General features: G+C 44.3%; 1 protein-coding gene across 1 annotated transcript; it reads right to left on the minus strand.

The window, feature by feature from the left end:
• Positions 1 to 369: 369 nt before the first annotated feature.
• KCNV2 (potassium voltage-gated channel modifier subfamily V member 2) lies at positions 370 to 11,311 on the minus strand. The gene is made up of 2 exons (XM_006208162.1): positions 9,911 to 11,311; positions 370 to 651 (listed from the first exon to the last, which is right to left on the minus strand). The coding sequence occupies exons 1-2, from the start codon at positions 11,309 to 11,311 to the stop codon at positions 370 to 372; spliced, it is 1,683 nt and encodes a 560-aa protein (XP_006208224.1).
• Between the last annotated feature and the right edge of the window lie 12,683 nt (positions 11,312 to 23,994).

Genomic DNA, 23,994 nt, shown 5'->3' on the forward strand with positions numbered 1-23,994 from the left:
TCAGAATGTTCTTTTCTTTCAATCAAACGAATTCTTCTCAAGTCAACTCAAGTCCCAGAATATTTATTGAGAAGCCATGAGAAGCTACAAAAGAAATCTGAGGGGTTGCTCCTCGTAAGGAGTTTGCCATATCAGTGTCACTGGGGAGGCCAGAATCGTACACAACGCCGTTGGTTAAAGAGTAATATGAGGCAGTCTGAGTTTGGGCCAAAACGAACATTTTCAGAGGTAGACCTTTGTGAACTGAATGCCTCTTGTGTGTGTGTCTGCTTCATGGGTCCTTTCCCTGCCAAAGCTGATAATATAAAAGGAAGGCGGATTGAAGTCTTGAAGTCCATGGCATCAACCAGCCACGTGTCCTAAGAAATACTAATTATTTGGCCTTGGGGTGGGCTGTGGGTTGCTTCCAGCCAAGCACTCAGCTATCTTCTTTCTGGCTCTCCGCATGAACTCCACGTTGCCCCGTTCCCGCCGTATGGCGGTGTACTCGTACGCCTTGAGCTTGCTGTAGTAGTCGGAGAACTTGTTGTAGAGGATGGAAATGGGCATCCCGTTGAGGATGATCCCGAAAGCAATGCAGAGGAAGGCAAAGAGCCTGCCCAGGTGGGTCTCGGGGTACACGTCCCCATAGCCCACGGTGGAGATGCTCACCTGTGCGGGAAGGAAGGAAGAGTGGAATTGTTAGCCTCCAGAGGGAGGAGAGGAAAGGGAGAGAACCAGGCCGGGCAGGGTCGTCTGTCTCCCAGAGGGTGAACGTGGGTCGTGTAACAGCTCCCCGTGGAGCCAGCTTTAGGAGGTACCAGAAAGTTTGCCTGCCAGACCTGTGTCGTGGGAGGAACGCGAGCTTTGGAGCTGAAAGACTTGGGCTTAAATCCTGACGATCACTGATCAGTTTTCTTATATACAACTCAGGGGAGAGAATCCCTGCTTTAGAGGGTTGTTGTGAGGAGCACAGATGATGACGTGTGGGAAGTTCCTGGCATAGAATAGGCTCCATCAATGAAGATCTGTGCCTCCCTTCAGCCGGACCCACCTTTAGGACGGGGTCCCTGGGTTTGCCTACATGACGTGTGTGCTGAAGAGCTTGGGCTTAGAACCAGGCAGACCTGGGTTCGAGTCTTGACTCTAATCCGTCCCAGCTGAGTGACCCTGGACAAACCAATCCAAGTCTCTAAGCCCTGGTTCCTGCAACTAAAACAGGAGGGTAATACCTAACTCTTAAGAGTCCCATGAAGACTAAGTAAGAAAATGATTATAAAGCACTTAACACAGCATGAGGCCCACAAAAGGCACTGCACAGCCTCTTCTGTGGTCCTTCTCTCATTCCTAAAATAGAGGCAGTTGTACTACTTCCCAGAGTTGTTATGTAGTTCAAATGAGGTCTTTCATACGAAGGTGCTTTAATTGCAAATGTCTGGAGAAACACACTCATTATTTTGCGAAGGGACTTTTGTTAGACATCACCGACCAAAAATATGTTCACCCTGCATGAAATTCTTCCCATCACTGTCGTCACACTGCTTTAAATTCCACCAATTAGAGATTTATTTAGGTTAACAAGTTTCTGTTTTAAAACGCAGATACCCACGGGACTAGTTATCAGCAGTGCAGCCAGAGAAAACCTGGGAAAACCTCCTGGGGCCCGTTTTTTTTTTTATGCCTCATGTACTAAGACTCCCTTTGGTCCCCAGACTATTGGCGAAATTACTAGAAGCCTTTTAGACAGGGCTGTTGATCACAGTTGGGAAAAGTGTGCATTGCACAACTCCAGGGGGCAATGTTGGCTTCACTGGTTTGTGTCGTGGTTACACAATTTTCCAGCAGATGGTTATAAAATGTAGAGTCACCCTGTTGATCTGTACTGAGACAGCTTTTAACTTACAAATGTAAACATTTTTGTTTCGCTGATGTAAAGGTTAGTTTGAACTTAGAGTAAGTGTGATTGATTAGTTAGAAAAAAAAGGGAGAAGTGGGCCAGCTGGGCAAATCTGGTGGAGCTGATAAGAACCAGAGCTCCATCCAGCCCATAAAGAGGGGAAGGTTGCAGTTCCTCTGGGGGCAGGAGATGCACCACCTCTCACCGCTCCACCTCTGGGGAGAGGCCTGCTAAGGGATGGGCTGCCCCTTCGCACGGTGGAAAAATACAGGCAGGCATCTCAGAGAGGCGGGATGGCGTAGGCGAGGTTAAAGAAGCAGGTGTAGCACTAGGCCTCGTGGGTCTGAATCTACTTCCCAGCTGTGAGATCTGGGAACGTCACCTAAATTCTCTCTGCCTGAGTTTTTAGTTTTGAAAGGTGGGAAGAATAATAGTACGTACTTCATGGGGTGTGTTCTGGGAATGGAAGGGGAGTGCCGGGTGCAGAGTGTGTGCGGGATAATGTGAAGTTCTTATGCTTCTTAGACCCATGGGCTGTAGAAAGATGCTCCTCCCTGGCTCCTGCCCAATGCTGTGTTGGGGAGGCTGGGTGGGACCCTCTGCCTCCAGTAGAGAATCTCCTTTTCCCACCTCCTGGACCACAGTGGGCTGAGAAGCAGTAATACAATGAGACTGTGGCTAATCTAAAGAAAGGGAAAAAAAGACTGCAGTGTGTGTGTGTGTGTGTGTGTGTGTGTGTTTCTTGCCACTGGCCCTGTTGCAAGTAAAAGAACCACAGTCAGATCTCTGTCCAGGTGTAGGAACTGAGCAACAGCTTTCATATGTCACTAATACAGTCACTCCCACTCTGGATGAACGTTCAGTCTGTCTGCTTTCCCTGAAGGAGGTTTAAAGGGAATTTGGATATAAGGATGAGTGACCAGAAGGGGCAGTTTTAGAACAGGCAGCATCCATGAAAGGCCAAAGCAAAGGCTTTGGTGTGACCCAGCCCCTCAAAGGTCTGAGGCTACGGGTGTGGGGGCAAGGTGGGAGACTGGAGGATACAGAGAAAAGAAAATAATTGAGACAAAGCACCTAATTTAAACTTTTGCTCAGTCCCCACACCAGCTTTCTTCCCTCCCAACCCAATTTCATCTTTTTTTTTTTTTTTTTGGCTGAACTTTGAGTGAGAAGTCAAAAGCAAAGAGAACTGGCTTGAGGAAGATTAAATATTTGATGTGCATAATATGGTCTAAATATTTTTGTATGCCTTGGATCTCTATTTTTAGAGAAAAGATCTCTTCTGCTAGGAGACTCTGTGTGACTGATTCTGAAGAGTTTGTGCAAAATGCATAGCTAATTTATGCACTGTCTATTTTGTGGATAATTTGACTCAACCAGTGATCTTGCTCCTTGGCTCCAGAAGAATGCAGGATTCCTTGGCTTAATGGAAATTTTCTCTCCATGTTCCACAGGCCAAATCATTTCTCCCTGGATGACCGTTAAAAATTGAAGGCCCCAGGATGACCCAAGTGACCTCACAGAGTGAGTTCTCACATTAGCAGGAGCTGGGTTTGGAAATGTGACCAAAATGTCTGCAATCCATTTTAATATCCTGAAAAAACTGACTGGCTCAGCTACTCTATAAACTGGAAACTTACCATTCTGTTGAAAACTTACATAGTTTCCCTAGTTGTTGGGTCCCAAAAGCCAGAATGTAATCTTTCCCCAGCAGTTCACCCACTAATCAGCAAATCCTAGCCTGCTACACATTACAAGGAGGACAAGCATCCAGTTTTTCTCTGAAACTTTACAATAACTATGCTTGAATTTCTCCTTCAGCAAGGAATGTCTGTTTCCCGCATAATGACCTAGGCCTAGATTAACACTTAGCACCCAGCAATCCATGCAGCTAGGAATTAGGATCCCAGGGAATAAAACTGATTTTTTAAAATAATTAACATCTTTTCTTAGTTTGCCCAAAGAATTTGAGGTGGCAAAGACTAACATGTTCTGGCTAAAATTATTACATACTTCAGTGCATGTTGTCATTTAAAGGATTTAGCTTCAAAGGTTATACTTTGCCTCCCATGCTGCTGTCGCTACAAATATTTTAGGAATTCCTCTTTTGGATTATAATCTGCATGGAGGATTCAGCGGCATGACCTTGAAACAAGTGTTCTTAGCCACCTTGAGGGTTAACTCTAGGTGCCAATCTTTAACTCAAGGGTCTTGACTCTTTAAAAATATTGAATCCGCCCTCAAAAAGGTAAAGATTTAGCACCATTACAAAGAAGCAAATGGACATGTCACAGGCTCTGAAGATAATTCCCCAGTGGAATTCAAAGAATGTTTTGATCATTGGAGGCACTGTTAGAATGAGGTCATGGGTGATCACCTTGAGGAGAACCACCAGCCTCATCTGTATGTTAAAGTTCTGACGTGTACGTAAATTTGTACAATAAGGGGCGGGTGTGCAGAAGCTAAGGCCTCCACTCATCTGCCTCTAGAAAGGTACACAGTGGTGATGATGCCCTCCACATCCTTAGCTTACCTGGTACTTCTCCCTGCCCCCCACAGGTCTGGCACGTCCCCTTCAAGTTGGCCAACAGGAGGAGGGTAGTTTAAAGAGGTAAGAGAGGACCACCCCAAAGTCAGGAGTCCCCCACACCAAGTCATTCAAGTGCTTAAGAGGCTTTGCCCTGTTTATGGGTTCTGTGCTATTTCTGAAGGAGCTAGGAGAACGGTAATGCCTTCTTCTCTGTGCGACATTTAGCCGTTATCTCTCAGCCCCCGACTCCACATCCTTCTGTGTTCTTTTCTGTAATTCAGTGGCTGGTTGGTGGGGGGGGGGCGCGATGCAAACTACATTTCCCAGAATCCCTTGCCTGTTGTCTCCTGGTGATGTTCTGCCGATGAGAGACACGGTTGGGAGACTAGAAGATGGAATGAGGAAGTAAGGGTCTCTCTTCCTGCTGGTTTTTCTCATCATCCTTCAAGGACAGTGGACAGCTCAGGCATCTTTTGGCACATGCAGCACCAACCTCATGGTGCCATCTTAGGGATCTCTGCCACAGCCTCGCAGCGGCTCCTTCTCTGTACTTCTAGCTTCCAGAAACTCTACCTTCTCCCATTTGTTCCCCAGTTCTGAGGCCAACACTGTTTCCCACAGTGACCAATCTTTCGGTTAGCTCAGTTTCCCCTCATTGCTCTTCCAGCCTATGTATCTATATCCCTGTATCAAATTCCCTCCGTTTAAAATATCTCATTTTGGGGGTGGGGGTGGGGTGGGGGGTATAGCTCACTGGTAGAGCATGTGCTTTGTGGTCCTGAGTTCAGTCCTCAGTGCCTCCATTAAAAAAAAAATCCCACTTTTTGTTTTCTGTTTTCCTGATTGCCCTTCCAAATGGGTCCTCTCAAAGCAAGGAAGCAATCGATCAAATCAAATAAATCTCAGTGATCTTGTAAGTGCCCCCTATCTGCAAGGAAATGATAAACATTAGGAAAACAAAGACAGGAGCAAAGTCTCTGGGCCACAATTCTCTGATGCCTCAGCTGGAGATAAATTTTCTTTTTGAGGAGTGTTGGTTAGCTTTTGAAGGAATAAGTTCTTGACATAGTTTCCTATTTGGTTTCTGTAGCTTTACCTCGTCCTGGAAAGCTCAGAAGGAAGTGGTCTGTTGACCAGTCCAGTTGCCCTTTTCTCCTTAAAAATACAGCCACAACGGAGGCCGACAATTACAGCTCCATCACAGAGCTAGTTGTTCTTGCTGAGCTGGCCACGCATTTCCCACATCCAGGCGAGCCGGGGAGCCCCGCCATGGCTGGAGCGGCTCCAGGCAGGAGGCTGTTGATCTGAACACTCAGAAGCAATCCCAGGATGGAGCAGCTGACCCTGCTGTGTGTCTCACAGTCTCTCTTTTCCTCAGCAGAGAAGGAATCACTGCTGTTTTATTTTCCCCCAAATGAATCTGGAAGCAAAGGTTATTGCTTCCATGTGATAAAGACTATCAACTAGTCAGATATGGTAGCTTCTATTTACTGCAGATCTAATACAGGCTGGTGTTCTACATATGCTTCCTATTACATTAGTGCTTACAAATGACCTCCATTTGACAGACGGGTAGAACGGGTCTATCTTATATCCTAACACATGAGCATTTGCAGACATGAGTGTCCACCAGGGGTTTGTTCTGCAGCTGTCGGAGAATTTACAATAATGAAAATTACTGTATTTGTCTTAAAACCCCTGAGTTGAATTACAGAGGAAGGTTACAGGATCCTTGGCAGATCTGGGGTTGTCTGAAAGCGCTGGAAACACATGGAGGGGTGGGTAAGAGAATCTGTCCCTAATGTGCGTGAATAGACCACAGGGGATTCAGCACTAGAGCAGGGCAAGAAAAAATCAATCCTGTTTTCCTTTACCTCATCTTTACATTTGCCATGTGTGAGTGTTTGTTTTCTGAAGTGCCTAATGTATTTGAGCAGTAATATCTTACTGCAGTAGGATGACTGTATTACTGGACCCAGTTCTTTATATCTGCCTGTCTCCAAGCTCTTTGCCATATAACTGTGCAGTGCTTTCCTACAGGGAGTGGGCTAACCTGCTCTGCCCTTTGACTCTGCGTTTGGCCTTGTAACTTGCTTTGGCCAGCACGTTGTGCAGATGACATGAACAGAAGCTTATCCGTGCTTGCATAATTGGGCTAGCACTGTCTCTCTCTCTCTCTCTCTCTCTCTCTCTCTCTCTCTGTCTCTGTCTTCCTCCCTCCCGTCCTTGGCTACTGCCATGGATATATGCCTGCTAGAGGATGAAAGATCCAGTCTCCCTCTTCATCCCAGCTGCCAGCCACCTGACCATCAGACTGTGATGTGAGTGACTGACACCAGCCCAAATGAGAAGAACCTTGTAGTTGAAACCAGCCTGAATTGCTGACCTGCAAACTCATAAGCTAAACAATTGCTTGATATTTTAAGCCACTGAGTTTTGGGGTGGTTTGCCATGCATCATTATTATGTGAATAAATACTTTAAAACTTAGGAATAACTAAATATACATTTATCATGGGTGTGTGTTCAAAAAAAATTTTTAATGGAGGTACCAGGGATTGAAGCTGGGACCTCATGCATGCTAAGCATGCACACTACCACTGAGCTATACCCACTCCCCCAAATTTTTTAAAATTATGAGATGGCTGCTCAATAAAATGCTTGGAGAACATTGGAGCAGTTACTTGTAGGAGTCTCCCTCTCAGATTCTCATGTCTGTTTAGTCATGTCTCTCTTGATGAGTTCCGTCTCATCATTCAGATTTAAAGCTCAGTGTCATCGTCTCCAAGAAGGCCTCTCTGACCAATCTATTCAAGGTAGATTCTGCCACACAGGTCTCTCTCTAACCTGTTATTCTGTACAAGACACACCAGTATCTGAAGTTATCTATTATCTTCCTCCATTAGAATGTAAACTCCCTGAGGGACAGAATTTCACCCGCTCCCCAATCACTCAGGATCCCTAGTGCTTAGGATACGACTTAACACACTGGGAGTGCTCAGCAAAAGCTTACTCAGTGAATGAAGAAGATGGATTTTTGCGGGTTACACGAAGAATTGGTCCTAATACATTGCATCTGTTTAGCTTGCATCTGCATAAGGGAGCAAGATATTTTTTGTCTGCATCATTTTGACAGTGTTGTTTTCTCTTTGCTTTATTGAAAACAAGGGCCCTTAGAACACAATATGCAAAGTCATCAGAAATACACAGAGGAGTTTATTGGGTTAATAACATAGTGGTCCTGGGGAAGAGAGCCGTCCTCAGATGTTCAAGGGGAACTGCTATTTTGTTTTCATAGGTTGGTTTAGAAACGAATACAGGTTATCCATCCTTCATCTAATCCGTGATGATTTTTACATATAAATAATTCTCAGAGAATAAAATGGATGAAGGCCATTGGTAAAAGTTAAGGTTGTGGCAAGTAGTAGGTTGAAATGTGCAAATTTTGTTCTGTGACAGCAGTGCCTGATAGAGGTAGTGACCACAAAAGAAAACTCACGTTGGTAAAAGCAGTAACTGGTAAAATTTGTTATAGAGAAAAACTGAACGGTGGTTCAATTTTTATTGTAAAATCAAAGAAAGCACTGATGATGAGTAAAATAATTTTAGTTCATATAAAAATGGGATAATTTGAGAGTGTTAACTGTCATTACACATAAAACAGATCAAGAAATTAAAGGGGCTCAATAGGTATTCACTTCAGGAAAAATTTTTGAAAAGAAACATCCATTATTAGCAACAGAATTCTTATCAAAAATTGTATATTAATATATAAAAGGTAAAAAAATTGTGTGTTAAAAATATAGCATCAAAGAGTCCACTAGCTGCAGCGGACACACGCTAGCCTTCAAAGATATTTGGACGCAGGGAAACTTGACTCTAAAACCGGGTGCGATGCTGCCAGCATGTGGATTTTCTCCTTTCCCTCCCTGCTCTCCTCCCCTCCAGAGCAAATGTCACTTGCTGGGGACAGATTATCCTCCATCAGCTCCATCGGTACACGTGGTTTATCTGCTATGGGGATGACCTTTCGTGGGTTGGAATATGATCAGAGGAGCAGCACGAGGCTTGCTCGTTTGGAAGAGCCTAATGTCATCCTGTCACTGAAGAAAGTTCCCAAATCCTATTGTGCACAGGAGGGCTCTGCTGTCCAGGGAAGCAAGGCTCACTGAATTGTAGAACTCTCTGCCCTCCCCTTTTAGAGGTGAGGAAACTGAGGACAGGGAGTAAGGGGCTGAGGTTTCACACTTAATAATGTAGGGCCACAGTTAATTATTGGCAGATCTGGGACTAGAACCTAAATCTAAATCTTCCATCCCACTATACTGCGCTATTAGTAGTGGCGCTGGCTAGGTTCATATCAGAACTTCACACCAGACTTTGGGTTCTAATTGTAGGTATTAATGTTGAAAATACCTGCTTTCTAACATAGGAAAAACAGACTGTATTTGCTTAATGCCTTTAAAGGCATTACAAATAATCTACTTTCAAAAAATAAGGAAACCATACACCCAGTTCTTTCCTCTGCACATACGTCAGCTTATTCATTGACCTGAGAAGGCCCAGTCAGCATTTCCAGGATTCAGGGCCTTTCCAAGGATTTAGCCTAGCATATCAGAAATGCAAATATTTGAGTAAAGGGCATAAATTGTTATAAACAGGCAAATACTGAAGAAAACACTGACAAAAATAACTAACACATGAACTGCAAATTAGGTGAAGCATGCATGAAAACTGCAGTTTGAGAGAGGCAGTGCTGTAGTATAGAAAGGGCATAGATTCTTGCAGTCGGACAGGCTTGGGTTTCAGTCCTCACTTTGTACCTTTAGCTGTGTGTCTACACTCAAACTCTGCATCTCAATTCCTCTGTCTGTAAAATGGAACAATAAAGCCGGGTCCTGAAAGAATTTCAGTGACAACAGAGCAAGTTTCAGTGTCAGATGCTCAGATTCAGCTAGAAGCGGTAGGATTTCAGTTAACACTGACGCTACTGAGACAAGTCTCATTTCCTGCCCTTCAAAATTTGAAGCTACTTCTAACTTTTCCTCTTTAAAAAAATAGTGATTATAACCACCTCACATGGTTGTGATGCTGAAATAAGATAAGCTTTATAAACCACTTAGGACAACAGGTGTTCAATAACTAACAAGTAACAACAAGAATGATGATGGTGAAGATTCTCATGAAGTTCGTGAACAAGGACTCCTCAAAATCAGCCTTTCATGGGGATTAAGATTTAATCCAGACTTGGAGATTCCTAGGACCATGTCAAATTTCTTGGACTCTGTCTTTCTTACTGGATTATGTCTGTCTAATCTTTCAACATCCAGCCCTGTTTTTGTTAGCCGAGGCCAGAGAAGGAATGGAGAAAGCAAGGGCCATTAAACAAGGCAGGGGAAAGATCAGGGAACAAGGCGAAGTAGGTGGCATAACCCAGGAACGGGAGGGCCTTCTCCTTAAGGGCTGGGGAAGAGGGTGGGGAAGTCCTCGGGCAGTGGTACTCACCGCAGCCCACCACCAGGCATGGGGGATGCTGGTGAAGTTGGTGCCGCGCACGTCGTGCTCCACGGAGTACACGGCTGCGGCGAAGGTTAAGATGCCCATGGTGATGAAGAGCATGAGGCAGCCCACCTGCTGGTAGCACTGGCGCAGCGTGAAGCCGAAGGCCCGCAGGCCGGTGGAGTGGCGCGCCAGCTTCAGGATGCGGAAGATGCGCATGAGGCGCATGACGCGCAGCACCTGGCCCACCTTGCCCACGCGGCCCACGGTCTCGAGGTCGTGCTCCCGCGGCGAGCCCTTGCCCCGCAGCTGGTCCTCGCTCGTGAAGCACTCAAGCAGCAGCTGCAGGTAGAGCGGCAGGATGGCCACCAGGTCCACCAGGTTGAGGGCGCTGCGCGCGAAGCGCCGCAGGTCAGGGGTGGAGGCGAGGCGCAGCAGGAACTCGAGCGTGAAGAAGGCCATGCACAGCATCTCCACGTGCTCCAGGAAGGGCCGCGGGTAGCCGCCGCCCGCGCCCTGCTCCGCGTGCTGCTGCATCTCCTCCACCGTGTTGAGCGCCAGCGCCACGACCGAGATGAGCACGAAAAGGCTGGAGGCCACCCCGATGGCCTTGGCGGCCACCGACGAGAAGGGCTTCTCCATGAGGTTCCAGAGGCGGCGCCGCTGTGGCCCGTAGAAGCGCATGTCTCGGAAGAGCTCCTCGGCCTCCTCGGCCTGCGCCTGGGCGCGCAGCTCGCGCTGGATCTTGAGCTGCTCGCTCAGCTCGTCGCGCCGCTCCTCGAAGCAGATGCGGCAGCAGCGCGGGGTGTACTTGAGCCGCACGCCCCAGTAGCCCAGTTCCTCCAGGAAGCTGCGCGGGCACAGCTCGTCGCGCACCAGCAGCACCCCGGACGCGTAGAAGTTGTAGATGAGCTGGAAGACCTCCGGGTCGCGGTCGAAGAAGTACTCGTCCGTCTGCGCCTCATAATCGTCGCACAGGCCCAGCTGGCGGCTGCGGCTGGTGGAGGTGGCCAGGCGGCCCAGGCGCGTCTTGGGGTAGCAGGCCAGCTCGGTGTAGTCCAGGTGGTAGCTGTGGCCACCCACGTTCACGTTCAGTGTGGACGACACGATCGGTGCGTCGCTGCGGCCTTCCGCCTGGTCGGTGGTGGCCTCCTCTGGCTGCTGGTCCTCCTGGGCCGGGTCGTCCTTCCACTGCTCCTCCTCCTCCCCATCCTCGTCCTCCTCGATGTAGTAGTTATAGTTGCCCTCGATCCACGGCGGGATGCTGGCCTGGGAGCCCGAGCGGGCCCCCACAGAGCAGATGCTCCTGCGGTGTTGGCTGCCCGCCTCTTGGGCTGCATCTTCACTCTCGGGGGTGTTCCAGGACCTGTACCCCCAAGACCGCCTCCTTTCGGTCTGTTTCAGCATGGCCGCAGGGGGTGGACCCCTAATTTGCCTGCTGGGTGTGATATGGTCCCTAGCCTGCTCACTGCCACTGGGAGATGGATGGCATGCCCTGCCCTGTCCTGGCCTGGGTCGGTGGACCTGGGGTCCCCAGCATTGCCCTCCGAACTGCTCCTCCTGGGGCCCTGGGCAGCCCGGGCAGCCCAGCCAGCCCAGCCAGCCCAGCAGGCAGGGTCTGAAGGCAGATGCAGACGGCTGTTGACTGCTCTTAATCTTGCTGATAGGGAAGAAGCAAGTGTTAGGAGGGATTTAGAGCCTCTTAGTCTGTTTCCTCCCCCTCTCCTTCCACTCTCTGACGTAGAGGATGATTATGTGGTCTTAAATCTGTAGATAACCAGAAGGTGGCAGAGATTATTGCTAATAAAGATGTCAGCCAGCCCTGCCCTTAGGAAGTGCTCCGTGTCCCCTGGGCTCAGATGAAATCAACTGAATTAGCTATATAATGGAGATACCTGTGTTGATGCTTAACTGTTGAAACTGTAGCCTCTGCCCTAGGTAAACCCACCATGAACCGGGACAGAAATAGCAACAGGATGCTTCCAGTGGACTTCCTGACAAGTCACTTTTTCTCTTAGTGTATCTTTTTAGATCACAGAAGATCTTGAATGATGTTTTTCTTAACCAGTCACATGATCACATTTTTTCCCCACCTGTGTTCTCCTTAGCAGCACTGCTCTGGAGTCCAGTCTGATCTTTGTTGGTCTCAGTTTCTCTCTCCCTTTCTCTCTCTCTGCCTCTGCCTCTCTCTCTCCCTCCTTTTTATTAAAGGATAAGACATGTTTCAAGGCAGAATCCCAGGGCTGGTGGGTAGATGTTCTTAGGGTCTTGCAGCCCCGCTCAGCTGCTGTATCAGGTGGCCAGACATCCTTCCAAGGAAAAGATCTCCATCACTCTTCAAGACATCACTTAAAAAAGAGCCTCCCACCATGTGTAAGGCACTGTGCTAGATGCTGGAGATGGAAGCTTGATAGAGACATAGTTGCAGCCTTCAAGTGGCTCATGGTTTTGTAGGTGAGATGAATACATACTCAAACACAACAAAAAAAGTGAGCACAAAATATAGGGGTAGCAGAGAAGAGGAAGGGATTTGTTTTGAGCAGGGAATTTGTTACTGAATTCAACTGATTTTGAAAAGCTAATACATGTTCATGATAAAATATTCAGAAGGTGCCAAGATGCATTACAGTAGAAAGCTTGTCTGTCTCCTGACCTCAACTTCTGGATACCGGGTGGGCCTCTGGGGTTTTGGTTATCCTTCCAGCAAGCAAAAACCTCTCTCCATTTGTCATCTCACTAGCTCTTTCTTATTAACGCAGATCATAGTGTACTCTTTAGTTGGCTGTTTTCCAGTATTTTCATATCTGGACATCAATATCTGCCTCATTTTGAAAATAGCCACTTAGTAGCCCCACAGTGACAGAATTTGGGTTGTTTTCTGCTTTGCTCTTATCAACAATGGTGCGATGAATAACCTTACACTCACACCACTCAACCTGTGTTAGGATGCATGAGGGATAAATTGCTAGAGGTGCAACTGTGAGGTCACAGACCACATGTTTGTAATTTTGGTTATGCTGCTAGACTTCCTTCATGGACGCTTTACCAGTTAGTGACTCACCATCAGTGTAGGAGATGGTACTGTCACACTTCTGGAGCTCTGCCCATTTTATGGATGAAAAAGTGATGTGTGGGTTAATTTTCATTTATATTTCTCTTGTTACAAATGCAGTTGAGCATCTTCTCACGTGACGAAGAGCTGCTGTGTTTCTTTCTCTATTTTTCCATTGAGTTGTTGATATTTTCTTACTGACTTGCAGGAGACCTTTATATATTATGAAAACAGATCCTTTGCCAATGATATGAATTACAGCTATCTTTCCTGTTATTCTTTGGTGAGATTTTTTTCCACCATGTAAAATACTTATTTTATGACTTCTAGCTGTTACATCATATTAGAAAAGTCTTTGCCTCTCTGTGATTCTTGAAAAAAGTTATTTCTTACAGTTTTATTTTTCACCTGTAAGGATTTGATCCATCAGGAATTAATTTTGGTGTAAAGAGTGAAGTAGAGATGCGACTTTATTTTCCAGGTTTTTATCCAGCTGTTCTAATGTATTAATTGAAGAATCAGTCCTTTCCTCTCTGATTTGTGGCGTTCTCCTCATCAAGTAGTTCAGCTTCACTGTGCTTCAGAGGTGTTGGGACAGGTAACCGTTGCTGCAGAGTCTGCACCTGGCGGAAGAGCACTGGCTGATGGTGTTCAGTTCCCAACAGGGCTCAGATCTACGAGCTTGCAATAAAGCCTCCAGCCAGAAGGGGAGCTAGTATTATCCATACAATATCGATGCTGTTTCTCCAGACACACACTTGGCCGTTTTCCACTGCCAACTCTTCTTTAGATGGTGCAGAGCACTGATGCCCAGAGTCACTTTTTTCCTTCAGAATGAATTGTATGATTATAAAAGGAAATGTATCACTATTTTTAGATTTTTCAGTTTCCTCTCTTTCTGTTGAAATCATGCACTGCTTTTTACCTAAATCTTTAGGACTCTCACAGCTTTTGCACTTAAAAACAGCAGAGTCAGTCATGTTTATAAGGCATCTCAGCATCAAGCCACAAACAGCACAACCGTGCAGTAGACCGAGGAGTGTTGCCTTGATGGACCACGCTTAGGTGACGGCCACTCCCCACAGTTGTGTGTTGGTGTGGCCACGTGGCTTGGATTTTGCTCTGATATATGTGTACGTAAGTGCAGTGGTAGATGAGTGTCCATGTGTGGGGACACTTCCTAACAAAGAGAACTATCCAGTCAGGCAATGGATTTGTTCTTCAAGTGGTCAGCTCCTCCTCCCTGAATGTGTTTAAGGATCTGTAGGGCGTGGGCAGGGGGACACCTTCGTGGGTGGGAAGGCGGACTGGCTGATCTTTGAGCCCCCGTCTGCCTTAAGAGTCCTAAGATTCTACGTCTTTGCTTGTTGTCTACATTTGTCTACAATTCTCTTCTGTTCTCCTCCCCTCAAGTTCTTGTTCTAAATAAGTCAACTCAGACATCACTTTCTCTTTCAGCATCCTTCTCTGGTGTCTCTCTATTTCCCCAGGATGGGCTAGCTGCCTCTTCTCAGCGTTCTCATTTCAGGTACCACACAACTACCACTAACTTACAAGATGAGGCACTTATTTGAACTATGAGTGATGTAAAAAACTTCCCATTATAAAAGTTATCTAAGTGCATTAAAGAGGAATTTAAAAATGGAGACCAGAATACTAATAATCAACATATTAATAATAGCATGCCCAGATATGATACTTGGATGATGTTTTTAACAACCTATCACCTGGGTGCTATAATTATCCCTATTTTACAGAGGAAGCTGAGACACAGCAGAGATAAGTGACTTACCCAAGGAGGTGCAGATAGTACATGGTGGAGCTGGGTTTTGCTCCAGACTAAACATCATGCTGTCAGATAGCATCTACAGAACGCCACCTATAATGTCACTATCAAAAGGCAATCACTATCAATATTTTAACTTACCTCCTTCCATTTAATTATATGTACATTTAACATGGTTATGGTTCATATTGGATATAAAATTATGTATCCTGCCTTTTTTCATGTAACATTTTTAACATAGGATTTTTTGATATTTGAAAAAAAGTATTCTGTAAATATTATTTTAAATGGCTATAAAATACTCTGTATTATGAATGTACCCTCTATACCTTAACCTAATATCTTATTGAAATACATATTCTTCAGTATTCCACTGTTACAAGTAATGATGTGATGAAAGTCTTTATGTTTGGAAGGGTTTTGTGTGTGTGTGTGCATGCGTGTTTGTATTCTGGGTTATACCGTGAGATAATTTTGCAAGATTTTTTAGGTCGTTCTCTTTTCTTTTACAGCCTTCCCATGGGCTGTTCCTGCTGTTTAGGACTCTTTCTCCACACCACCCTGTCTCCTCTCCTCCCGGCTGACTTCTGTTTATCATTTAATAGATGGAAGGCTGTCTCTTCTCGTCCTCCCCTCCAGGGTAGCCTTCCTTAATCACCTAAGGCCGAAGTCAGCTCCCCTCACCTGTGCTCTGCCACGTCTTTTCTTTGCCTGTCACAGCACTTCTCACGAAAGCTTATCTGCCTATAAATCAGACAAGACTCTAAGTTCCAGAAGGGCTGGCCAGTGTCTACTCTGTTCACTGTTTTTCCCCAGGATCCAGACCAGTGCCTGGAATAGAGCAGGCACTCAAAAGACCCTAGCTGCAAGATGGAGCTACTTCAGGTACACTGCCAACCTGCTTTCCAGTTTGCCTCACTGTACACCCTTACCAGTAAAATATGCGAGTGTCTCTTTCAAAGTAGCTTAGCTAGGACGTCGTGACTATTATTGTCATTTGTTAATTAATAGGTGAAAATGCCATTCCATTTTTGTTTGAATGAATTCTACATTACTTATTCATTTATTTGTTCTTCCCTAGCCTTTAACATCTTTGAAGGTAAAGAAAATCTTGTCTCTGTGGTCCCAGCACCAAGTAGTGTCTGGTATGTAGCAGATTAAAAAATGTGTATGTATATATCTGGAAGGGATAAGCAAAATCTTTCTGTGTTACTTCTTACAACTGCATGTGAATCTAGGATTATCTTAAAAGAAAATGTTAAAAAATTATATTGCTCTTTACTGACATAGCCTCAAGCCCTACTTTGAAGGGAAAGAAAACTAGTGAGCTCTGAGGATCAGTGGCTGGAAACAGTGGCTGGGAGTCTCACTTCCCTGGTGCTAGAGGTTTGTTGGCAGCGAGGTACTACAGGAAGAACATTGGAGTTCAAACAGGCTAGATTTTGCATTCTGGTTTCAAAGCACTGGGCAAGTTACCTAACCTCTTTTCATCTCTGTTTTCTCACCTGTAAAATGGGTTGCTGGAGGACTTCCTGTTAACCTAAAAAGATAATGCCCCTCGACTGTTTCTTCCATTGGTCTGCCTTTGCCCAAAGCCTGGCATGCAGTACTCATCAAAACATAGTCATTTCTCCCTCATCCAGCCATCTCCTACCCCAGTTCCTGATTATACATCTGCAGCACAAGAAATTCACTTATAGCTCCTGCAGCTTCTCAGCATAGAAATAACTGCCATATTCACAATCCACCATTAAAATGAGTTTCTTTATGTTAAGGTAGCACTGACTAACGGAACTTTCTGTATTGGTAGAAATAGTATCTATGGCTCAAAACATGACTAGTGCTGCTGAGGGACAGAATTTTGAATTTTATTTAGTTTTAATTAATTTGTTTTTAAATTTAAATTGTCACTTGTGTCTAGTGGCTACAGTGTTAGACAGGGCAGTGTTAAGACATTGTCTGTGTCTGAATCAGACTCTAAATATGCAGAGCCCCAAGGAGCAATGAACTTTTATGACACTAACCCCATAGTCGTAGGAGTTTGCCAGCAGAAACTGGCCGACCACATCCAAGGCTGAAAGGAAATGAGACAGGGAGGAAGTAATTTTGAGAGGAGTGACTGGAACGATGGGATGGGGTGGAGAAGTCTGAGTCGGTGGAGGACAGGCGTGGAGGTGGGGCATTTCAGCACAGATTCAGATTCAAGATGACTTGGGAAGAGAGTGATTGGTACTAAAGGGAGAGACTGAGGCAAATGGTCAGAAGAACAGGATTGCAGAACACAAACACTTTGGCAAATTTACCCAGACTTAGTCCTGAAAGGCAGAAAGAGAGAGAGGATGAGAAATTTATTATTTACTTGGGACACTGAGTTTCCTTTAAGACCTTTGAAGTCCCTGTCAGTAAATGACTAAGATTGTAATTGTCTAGTGGGAGGTTGAGATGAGGATCTGGATGATTAATACCCAAGCCAAGACAAAGAAATTACGAAAAACAACAATCTCCCCAACTTCCAAAAAAGCAAAACATAACCTTTTTTTTTAACACCTCAGTTAAGCCTGGTGAATTTCTTCCAGTAATTGAATTATTGAGGTATTTGTTCTCTTCCTCTTTAAACGTACTTGTCTTGTCACAGGTGAAACATGGAATGAAGGGAAACAGTGATTGACTGTTAAGTGTCTTAGTCAATTGAAATTCTTGTTGCCCAAATTAAAGTTGTTTGTGATTTTGGAAAAAGGAAGAGTGAGTGATGGGGAGAAGTCAGTAAACTAAGCATTCTTTTCATCAGTGTCTTGTAATCAGGCTTAAATCTGGAGGGTGCACCGACTTTCCCAAAGCACATCCATCCTCTTAAATTCCCTCATTAAAGATGAAGGACTCGGCTGATGTTAGTGAGCGGCAGGCAGAGCTGGATCCGGAATCTGGGACTCATCTCCCCGCCACGCTGGGCGCTTTCCTCTCCCCTGTAGTTCAGCGGCAAATCGTGCAGCCCTAACGACATGGCTCTTCCTTAGAAGAGCTCCACTTGGATATCTGATCTACATTTATTGTTTCTCCTAAACATACATAGACAGTCTTTCAACTTGGTTCTTTTTGTTCCTTGTGCCCCAGCAGATGCAACAGCAGATCTTGCCATCTCTCCTGCCATTTTGGAAGTGGATGCAACCCAGTTCAACATAAAGTATAAACACACGTACCGTGTATAAGGCGCCGTGCTACTTGCAAGCTGGAAGTGACCTAGTGGTCATCTAGTCCCACTGCTTACGTCAGAGATAGGAAAACAGAGGTGACAGATAAATCAGGCACTTGCCCAGGGTCTCATAGATGGGTGAGTTAGTACATGCCTGACTCCAGAACCCTGTTCTAACACCAGGCTGGTGCCCCTTCCCCCAGACGTGACACTGTTTCAGTATCACTGCAGCATATATTCACTTTGAGGTTGTGTTTATGTGGAACAAGCAAATTACAGATCTGGAAGAAATGTTTTTGAATAATCTAAATCTCAGACCCTGGCGATTAATAAGTCACTTATCCAAATTAATTGCCCTCAGTGATCTTAATTCCATGGACCATTTCTCAGTCCTCCGTTTTGTTTTAAGTAAGCAGTCACAGTTGTATTTCACACATCTTCCCGAAACGATTTGTTTTCTTCTGCCCAGACCACAGTGTTGTTTAATTTCCATGGCAGAGTAGACCCAGTTGAGCTTTAAAACAATTTAGCCTCGTATAATCTGATTCTGCATCTCACTGTCTCTGGTTTTCCAAGGTTCTCTCTGGTTGCTGTTCTGCTCCCCTTCCTCTGAGCAAAGAGTCTCTCTGACCGGGTCTCCAGAAGAGCAGAAATGAGACCACTGAACACTGCATTTGACACTAAGAGAAAGCATTTGTGGAAAACATTTGCACCCAAAAGATTTTTTCTCCCCACCTCAAAATTTGCATTCAGGAACTCTACCGAGGAAGGGAAATGTGCCAGAGAATATGGAACATCTGCTCCGAGGCTGGTATTACTGCAGTGCCTTGGGGCTCCCTGAAGGAGGGGTGATGGGAGCCAGATGAGGCTCCTGAGGAGATTTGCCGATTTAAAAAGTGGCATCTGTGAAGACCTAGTAAGAACACAAGGAATGTGCCTGAACAGATGGCATGTGAAGACTATTGGAATAGAACCATTCTCTGAAAAGCTTTACGGATTAATAAATGTGGCGAAGGGAAGGGATTACAAGTGATTAATGATGACTCAATTATGTTATTTAAGTTGCCTAGGTAGTTTTACTCCAAACTTTTTATTTTAGAAGTGGGTCGCCAGTCATGGCAAGAATCACATAGTGTAGGGGAGGACTTTCCGTGCAGCTTTCTTGCAAGACCATGCCTCTGCATTGCCAACGTCATTCATAACACCGGAACAGAAGAGTTCTACCTTAGGTGGTGACCGTGTGAGGAGTTACACTCACTGAAAAGCATAGATAATAGATGTAAATAAAAATATTTGTGGATATATTGTTCTTACGTTGATGTGGATGAAGCTTTAAAGCATTGCAGCTAATTTTAGAGGACTCCACGGGGACGTCAGATCAAATTGGAACTGGATTACCAAGACACTGCCAAAAAGAGTTATGGAATAAATAAAAATTACTATGGTTGCCATAGCAACTATTTGTGTATAATCCCGTGCTTGGGGCTGCTAAAGGGCTTGTGATTAATAAGTAGCTTAGTCTTTCAGGAAAGATAATGATTTTCCTTGCCCTCATAATTTCACTCTTGATTTGTTTTAAAATTAATTTGGCAAAAATCAATTTTGGCTCCTGCTCTATAGGTGCATCTCAAACTATGCCTGAGCAAAATCAATTTAAAGAAGTTATGTTTATTGCACACAGCTTTTAGGGGTCTGCTCAGCTGCATGTCACTGAAAGCATGCTAAGTAAGGGCTTGCGTATGTAGGTATTAGTTTTCTCCCGTGACAAGATGCCTGAAGATTGGCAGTCCAGGGCTGGCAGAGGCCAGGTGTGTCATCTAGGACGCAGGCTCCTCCAGGTAATCTGTAAGTTTTAGGAAGGTGCATCACGTGGTCCTAAACACACATTTGTTTTTTCATTCCTTTTGCTAAGTGAGTAGGTCTTGCTGTGATCTCTGTCTCCAAAGTCCGTGTCCTCACACTAACGTGTGTTCCAACCCGCCGGTCATGCTCTGGTACCTGAAGTTACCCAGAACAATCTATCTTCTACATTTCATTGCTGTTAAAGAGACACTGGATCAATATAAAAAAATAGAGAAATGAACACAGAAGAAAATTACGTCCACCTCATATTTTAACAGGTAACGACTGTTGACGTCATGGTAAACATTCACCCAGAAGTTGTATCTCTGCATACTTCTATGTGTTTATACACACACTATATGTATACACAGAAATATATAGCCACTCACATATAATCGTACAGATGTATAATTTTGCGTACTGTATCATTTCACACACCTATATTTACATATATATATATAATTTTACACATGCATATATAGGATGATGATAAATATAACGTTCTATAATCTTCTTTAGTTACTTAATTATACGTCAGTCATTTTTCCATGTTTAGGTCTATTTCTAGATTTACATCATCTTTGTAATGACGGCCTCGTACTCCCTGGTTTGTAGGGCTCTGATCATTGTCGAACAAAATATTAATAGAGTCTGAGCACCATCACTAGGCCTAGTTTTTCCTCCAGCCTTATGCCCCTGGTCGGGTGCAAAATTGTACTATAAAATGTCTCTAAGTGCTGCCTTAGACGGTGCTAGGGAGGATCGTCTGAAGCCCCTCAAACTGCAGGCTAAGAGGCAGTAATAGTCTGCTGAGGGAGTCGAGAGAACTAGCCCCGGCTTGCACTCACTAGCTTGTGCACTCCAGCGCATCACATGTCCTGTCTGGGCCTCTGTTTTCACGCCTGTCGAATAATGACACAGTATAGGTGACATTCTGCCAACTCTCACGATTTATTTTATAAATGCTTGTCTTTTGTTCCTGTTAAATCATTGTCAGCTCCACGAGAACAAGGATCAGGTCTGGATTATTAACTCGTGTGCAGCCGAGTATGGCACTTAGAAAATATCCATGAAAAATCCGCTGAACGACTGAGTGACAGTGCCAGTTTGCCAGCATTCTGAATTATTCTCCACATACACCAAGTTCATTACCCCCTCCTTGCTTTTAGCCCAATATAAATGTGGAAGAATTTTCCAGAATTGCTTGTCTTTCCGTTTGTTATATCTTGTTATATAAATCTTGGTAAGACTTTATAGAGTTACTTATAAAAGTCTTAAGCCTGCCTTATTCACTTTCTCCTGAAATACTTTGTTCACTTTATCTGCCATTGTAAATGAATTTTCTCCCCCATTTCCATTTCTTGTTGCTTATTGCTAGTATAGAGAAAAGTGATTGATCTTTGTATATTTACCTTGTATGAAGCCATCTTACCAAATGATTAGTTCTAGCAGTTTTTCTTTTTTTAGTAGAGTTTCTAGAAACAAAATCATATTAATGAATCAAAAGAATTATCTCTGCTTTTCAACGAGTATAGAGATTCTATTATTTTCTCATCTTTTAATTTTCTCATGGCTCTGAGACGATACTGAATAGTAGAGGAAAAAAGAATATGAATAGGAAACGTACATAGTAGCAAAAGAAATACCCAAGAAACATAAGCTGCAGCCATTTCAGCTGAACCAGGAACAAGAAAAGGATGCCAACTCTCATTTTTATATGACAAAACATGCCATAATAAAAACAAATAAAAATATTCACCTTCACTGTAGGTCATGTGTCAAAGTGCAAAAAGTAAAAAGGGCCATAACATGTATTGCTGGTGGGGATAAACCCTTTGAACTGCTAACGGCTTCTTTATTCCCTATTAATACCTATTAAAATGAAAAGTTCTCGTATACACTGGTACGGCAGTCTCACTCTTGAGAACTGGGAAATGCTTTCTATTCAGGAAACTGTTTTGTTGGTTATCTGAAAGTATTTTTATCCATGGGTGGCCTGTCTTTTTCACTCCCTCCGTGGTTCTTTTTTTTTTATGTTCAGTTTTATTCATTTTAATGTAGTTAAACTTATCAGTTATTTTTGTAGCTATCGTTTGTGTCTGCTTCCATACTCTAATGTCACAGAGTCATATTCATATATTTTCTTTTGTGACTTTCAGAGTTTTGCCTTTTACGTTTCAGTTTTAAATTTACCTGGAATTCATTTATTTAGAGATACGGCCTATAATTTCATCTTTTCCCTCCACGGATAAATAGTTGTGGCAGCTTTATTTATTAAACGTTATAGTGTCCCCCGGTGGTTGTCAGTGTCCCTTTGGACAGGTGTCATGTTTCTGCAGTTGTGTAGGTCTGTGTCTGGAGTCCTCACCCTGTGCCGCTGCACAGCTGGTCTGTTCCTGAGACAATCCCACAGTGTTTTAACTGCTGTTGCCATGAGCCTTTATCATAAGTTTCGGTATATGTGGAACACGTTCTTCAGTCTTGTACTTTTTCTTCCAGCGTGTGTTTGCTGTTCTCGGGCCTTCAGAAATGCTGCATGAGTTTTAGAATCTGCTTTTCAAGTTAAAAAAAAATTTTTTTTAATTCTATTGGGGGCTTAGATCAGAAATGAATTGATGCAATATGTCAATTTGAGAGAAGTGCTATTGAGACTACCAGCCTATATCCCTGTGAGATCTTGAATGTCTTTCACTCAAGTTTTAAAATTTTCTCCTTGAATTTTAAGCATCTTTCATTAGATGTATTCCTAAGTAACTTAGATTTTTCTGCTAAAAATGACATCTCTGGTGGTTTTAAAGTCTGTCCACACACTCTTTGAAATGCCTCCCTTTAGAAGGTGGAGCTTAATTGTTCTCTTATTAGGTGTGGAATGGACTTAGAGACTCTCTGCTAAGGAAAAAAAAAATAAAGCCGGACTAATTCAGAGACTAAATCATAAAACACACTGTGGCTTCCTCCTTCCTCTTCCTCAGATCACCCTCCGTGCAGGAAGGGAGCTGCCACGTCTGGAGGGTGCTTGGGTCACCTGATGGAGAGGTCCACGTGGAGGGAATGGAGACGTGCTAATATCCACAACAGCTGAGACCTGCGGCCTCCACCCACAGGAGTGGACCATCTTGGAAATGGATCCTCCAGCCCCGGCCAAGGACTCAGGTGCCTGTAGCCCCAGCACCAGGTGACTGCAATCTCCTGAGAGACAGACCCTGAGCCAGAACCACCCAGCTGAGCGATCCTGGATTCCAAAACCCCACAAACAGTAAGAGACAAAAAAATGTTTGTTGTTTTAAGCCAGTAAATTTTGGGATAGTTTGTTACAGAATGCTATATAACCAACAGAGCTTCTGGAAATTTACACTTTCTTTTTGTTGCTGCTATATAGAAGTGGACATTTTTTTTTACATTATTCTTATAGCCTACGACCTTGCTGAGCTCTTATTCTTTTAATAATAATACATTCTGTATAGGCTCTGTTGTGCTTTGTGTAGAATATCATCTGACATGCACTTAACAGCAGCTTCATTTCATTTCTTCCGGTCCTTAATTTTTCTTCTCTTAATGCATTTGGCTTGGTCTTCAGTATGACATTGACTAGAAACAGTGATAGTGGGTACCCTTTTCCCATTCCTGATTTTAATGGGATTTTGTGATATTTTTCCACTTAGGAATATTGTTTCCTAGGTTCCTGATACATATTCTTATGGGGTTGAAGGCGTTCCCGCTCAGCCCGCTTGCTTCCCTCAACACGCAGGTGCACACGCCCTCACATTTGTGCTGATACATCTGTAGCTTACCTTCCCTGCTTGCAATTGATGAATCGGAAGACATAAATGTTTAAAATGCTGTTGAATACGGCCAAGTCATCCTCCGAAAAGGTTGCATTAATATGAAACCCCGCAGATAGTATATGTAAATGTCTGTTTTTCCACATGTCACCAACCCCTTTTTGCCCCGATGCAACCCCCCAACTTTCTTAATATTAATAATAGAGCCCACCAGTTATGTAGTAGTTGCTGGGTTCCAGGCACTGTTCTGAGGCTTCATGTCTATTAGGCATCATATCCTTGGAGGCAGGTGCTACTGCCATCCCCAGCGTGCAGGTGAGCAGCTGTGGCACAGACAGACTCAGTAGCCTGCCCGAGGTCATACCGCTAGTGAGTGATGTGGGGTCAGGATCACGGGCAACCTGGCTCCGGAGTTCACACACTTAAACATTGTGCTGC

The sequence above is a fragment of the Vicugna pacos genome, chromosome 4, assembly GCF_048564905.1.
Source record: "Vicugna pacos chromosome 4, VicPac4, whole genome shotgun sequence".
NCBI classification, from domain to species: domain Eukaryota; kingdom Metazoa; phylum Chordata; class Mammalia; order Artiodactyla; family Camelidae; genus Vicugna; species Vicugna pacos.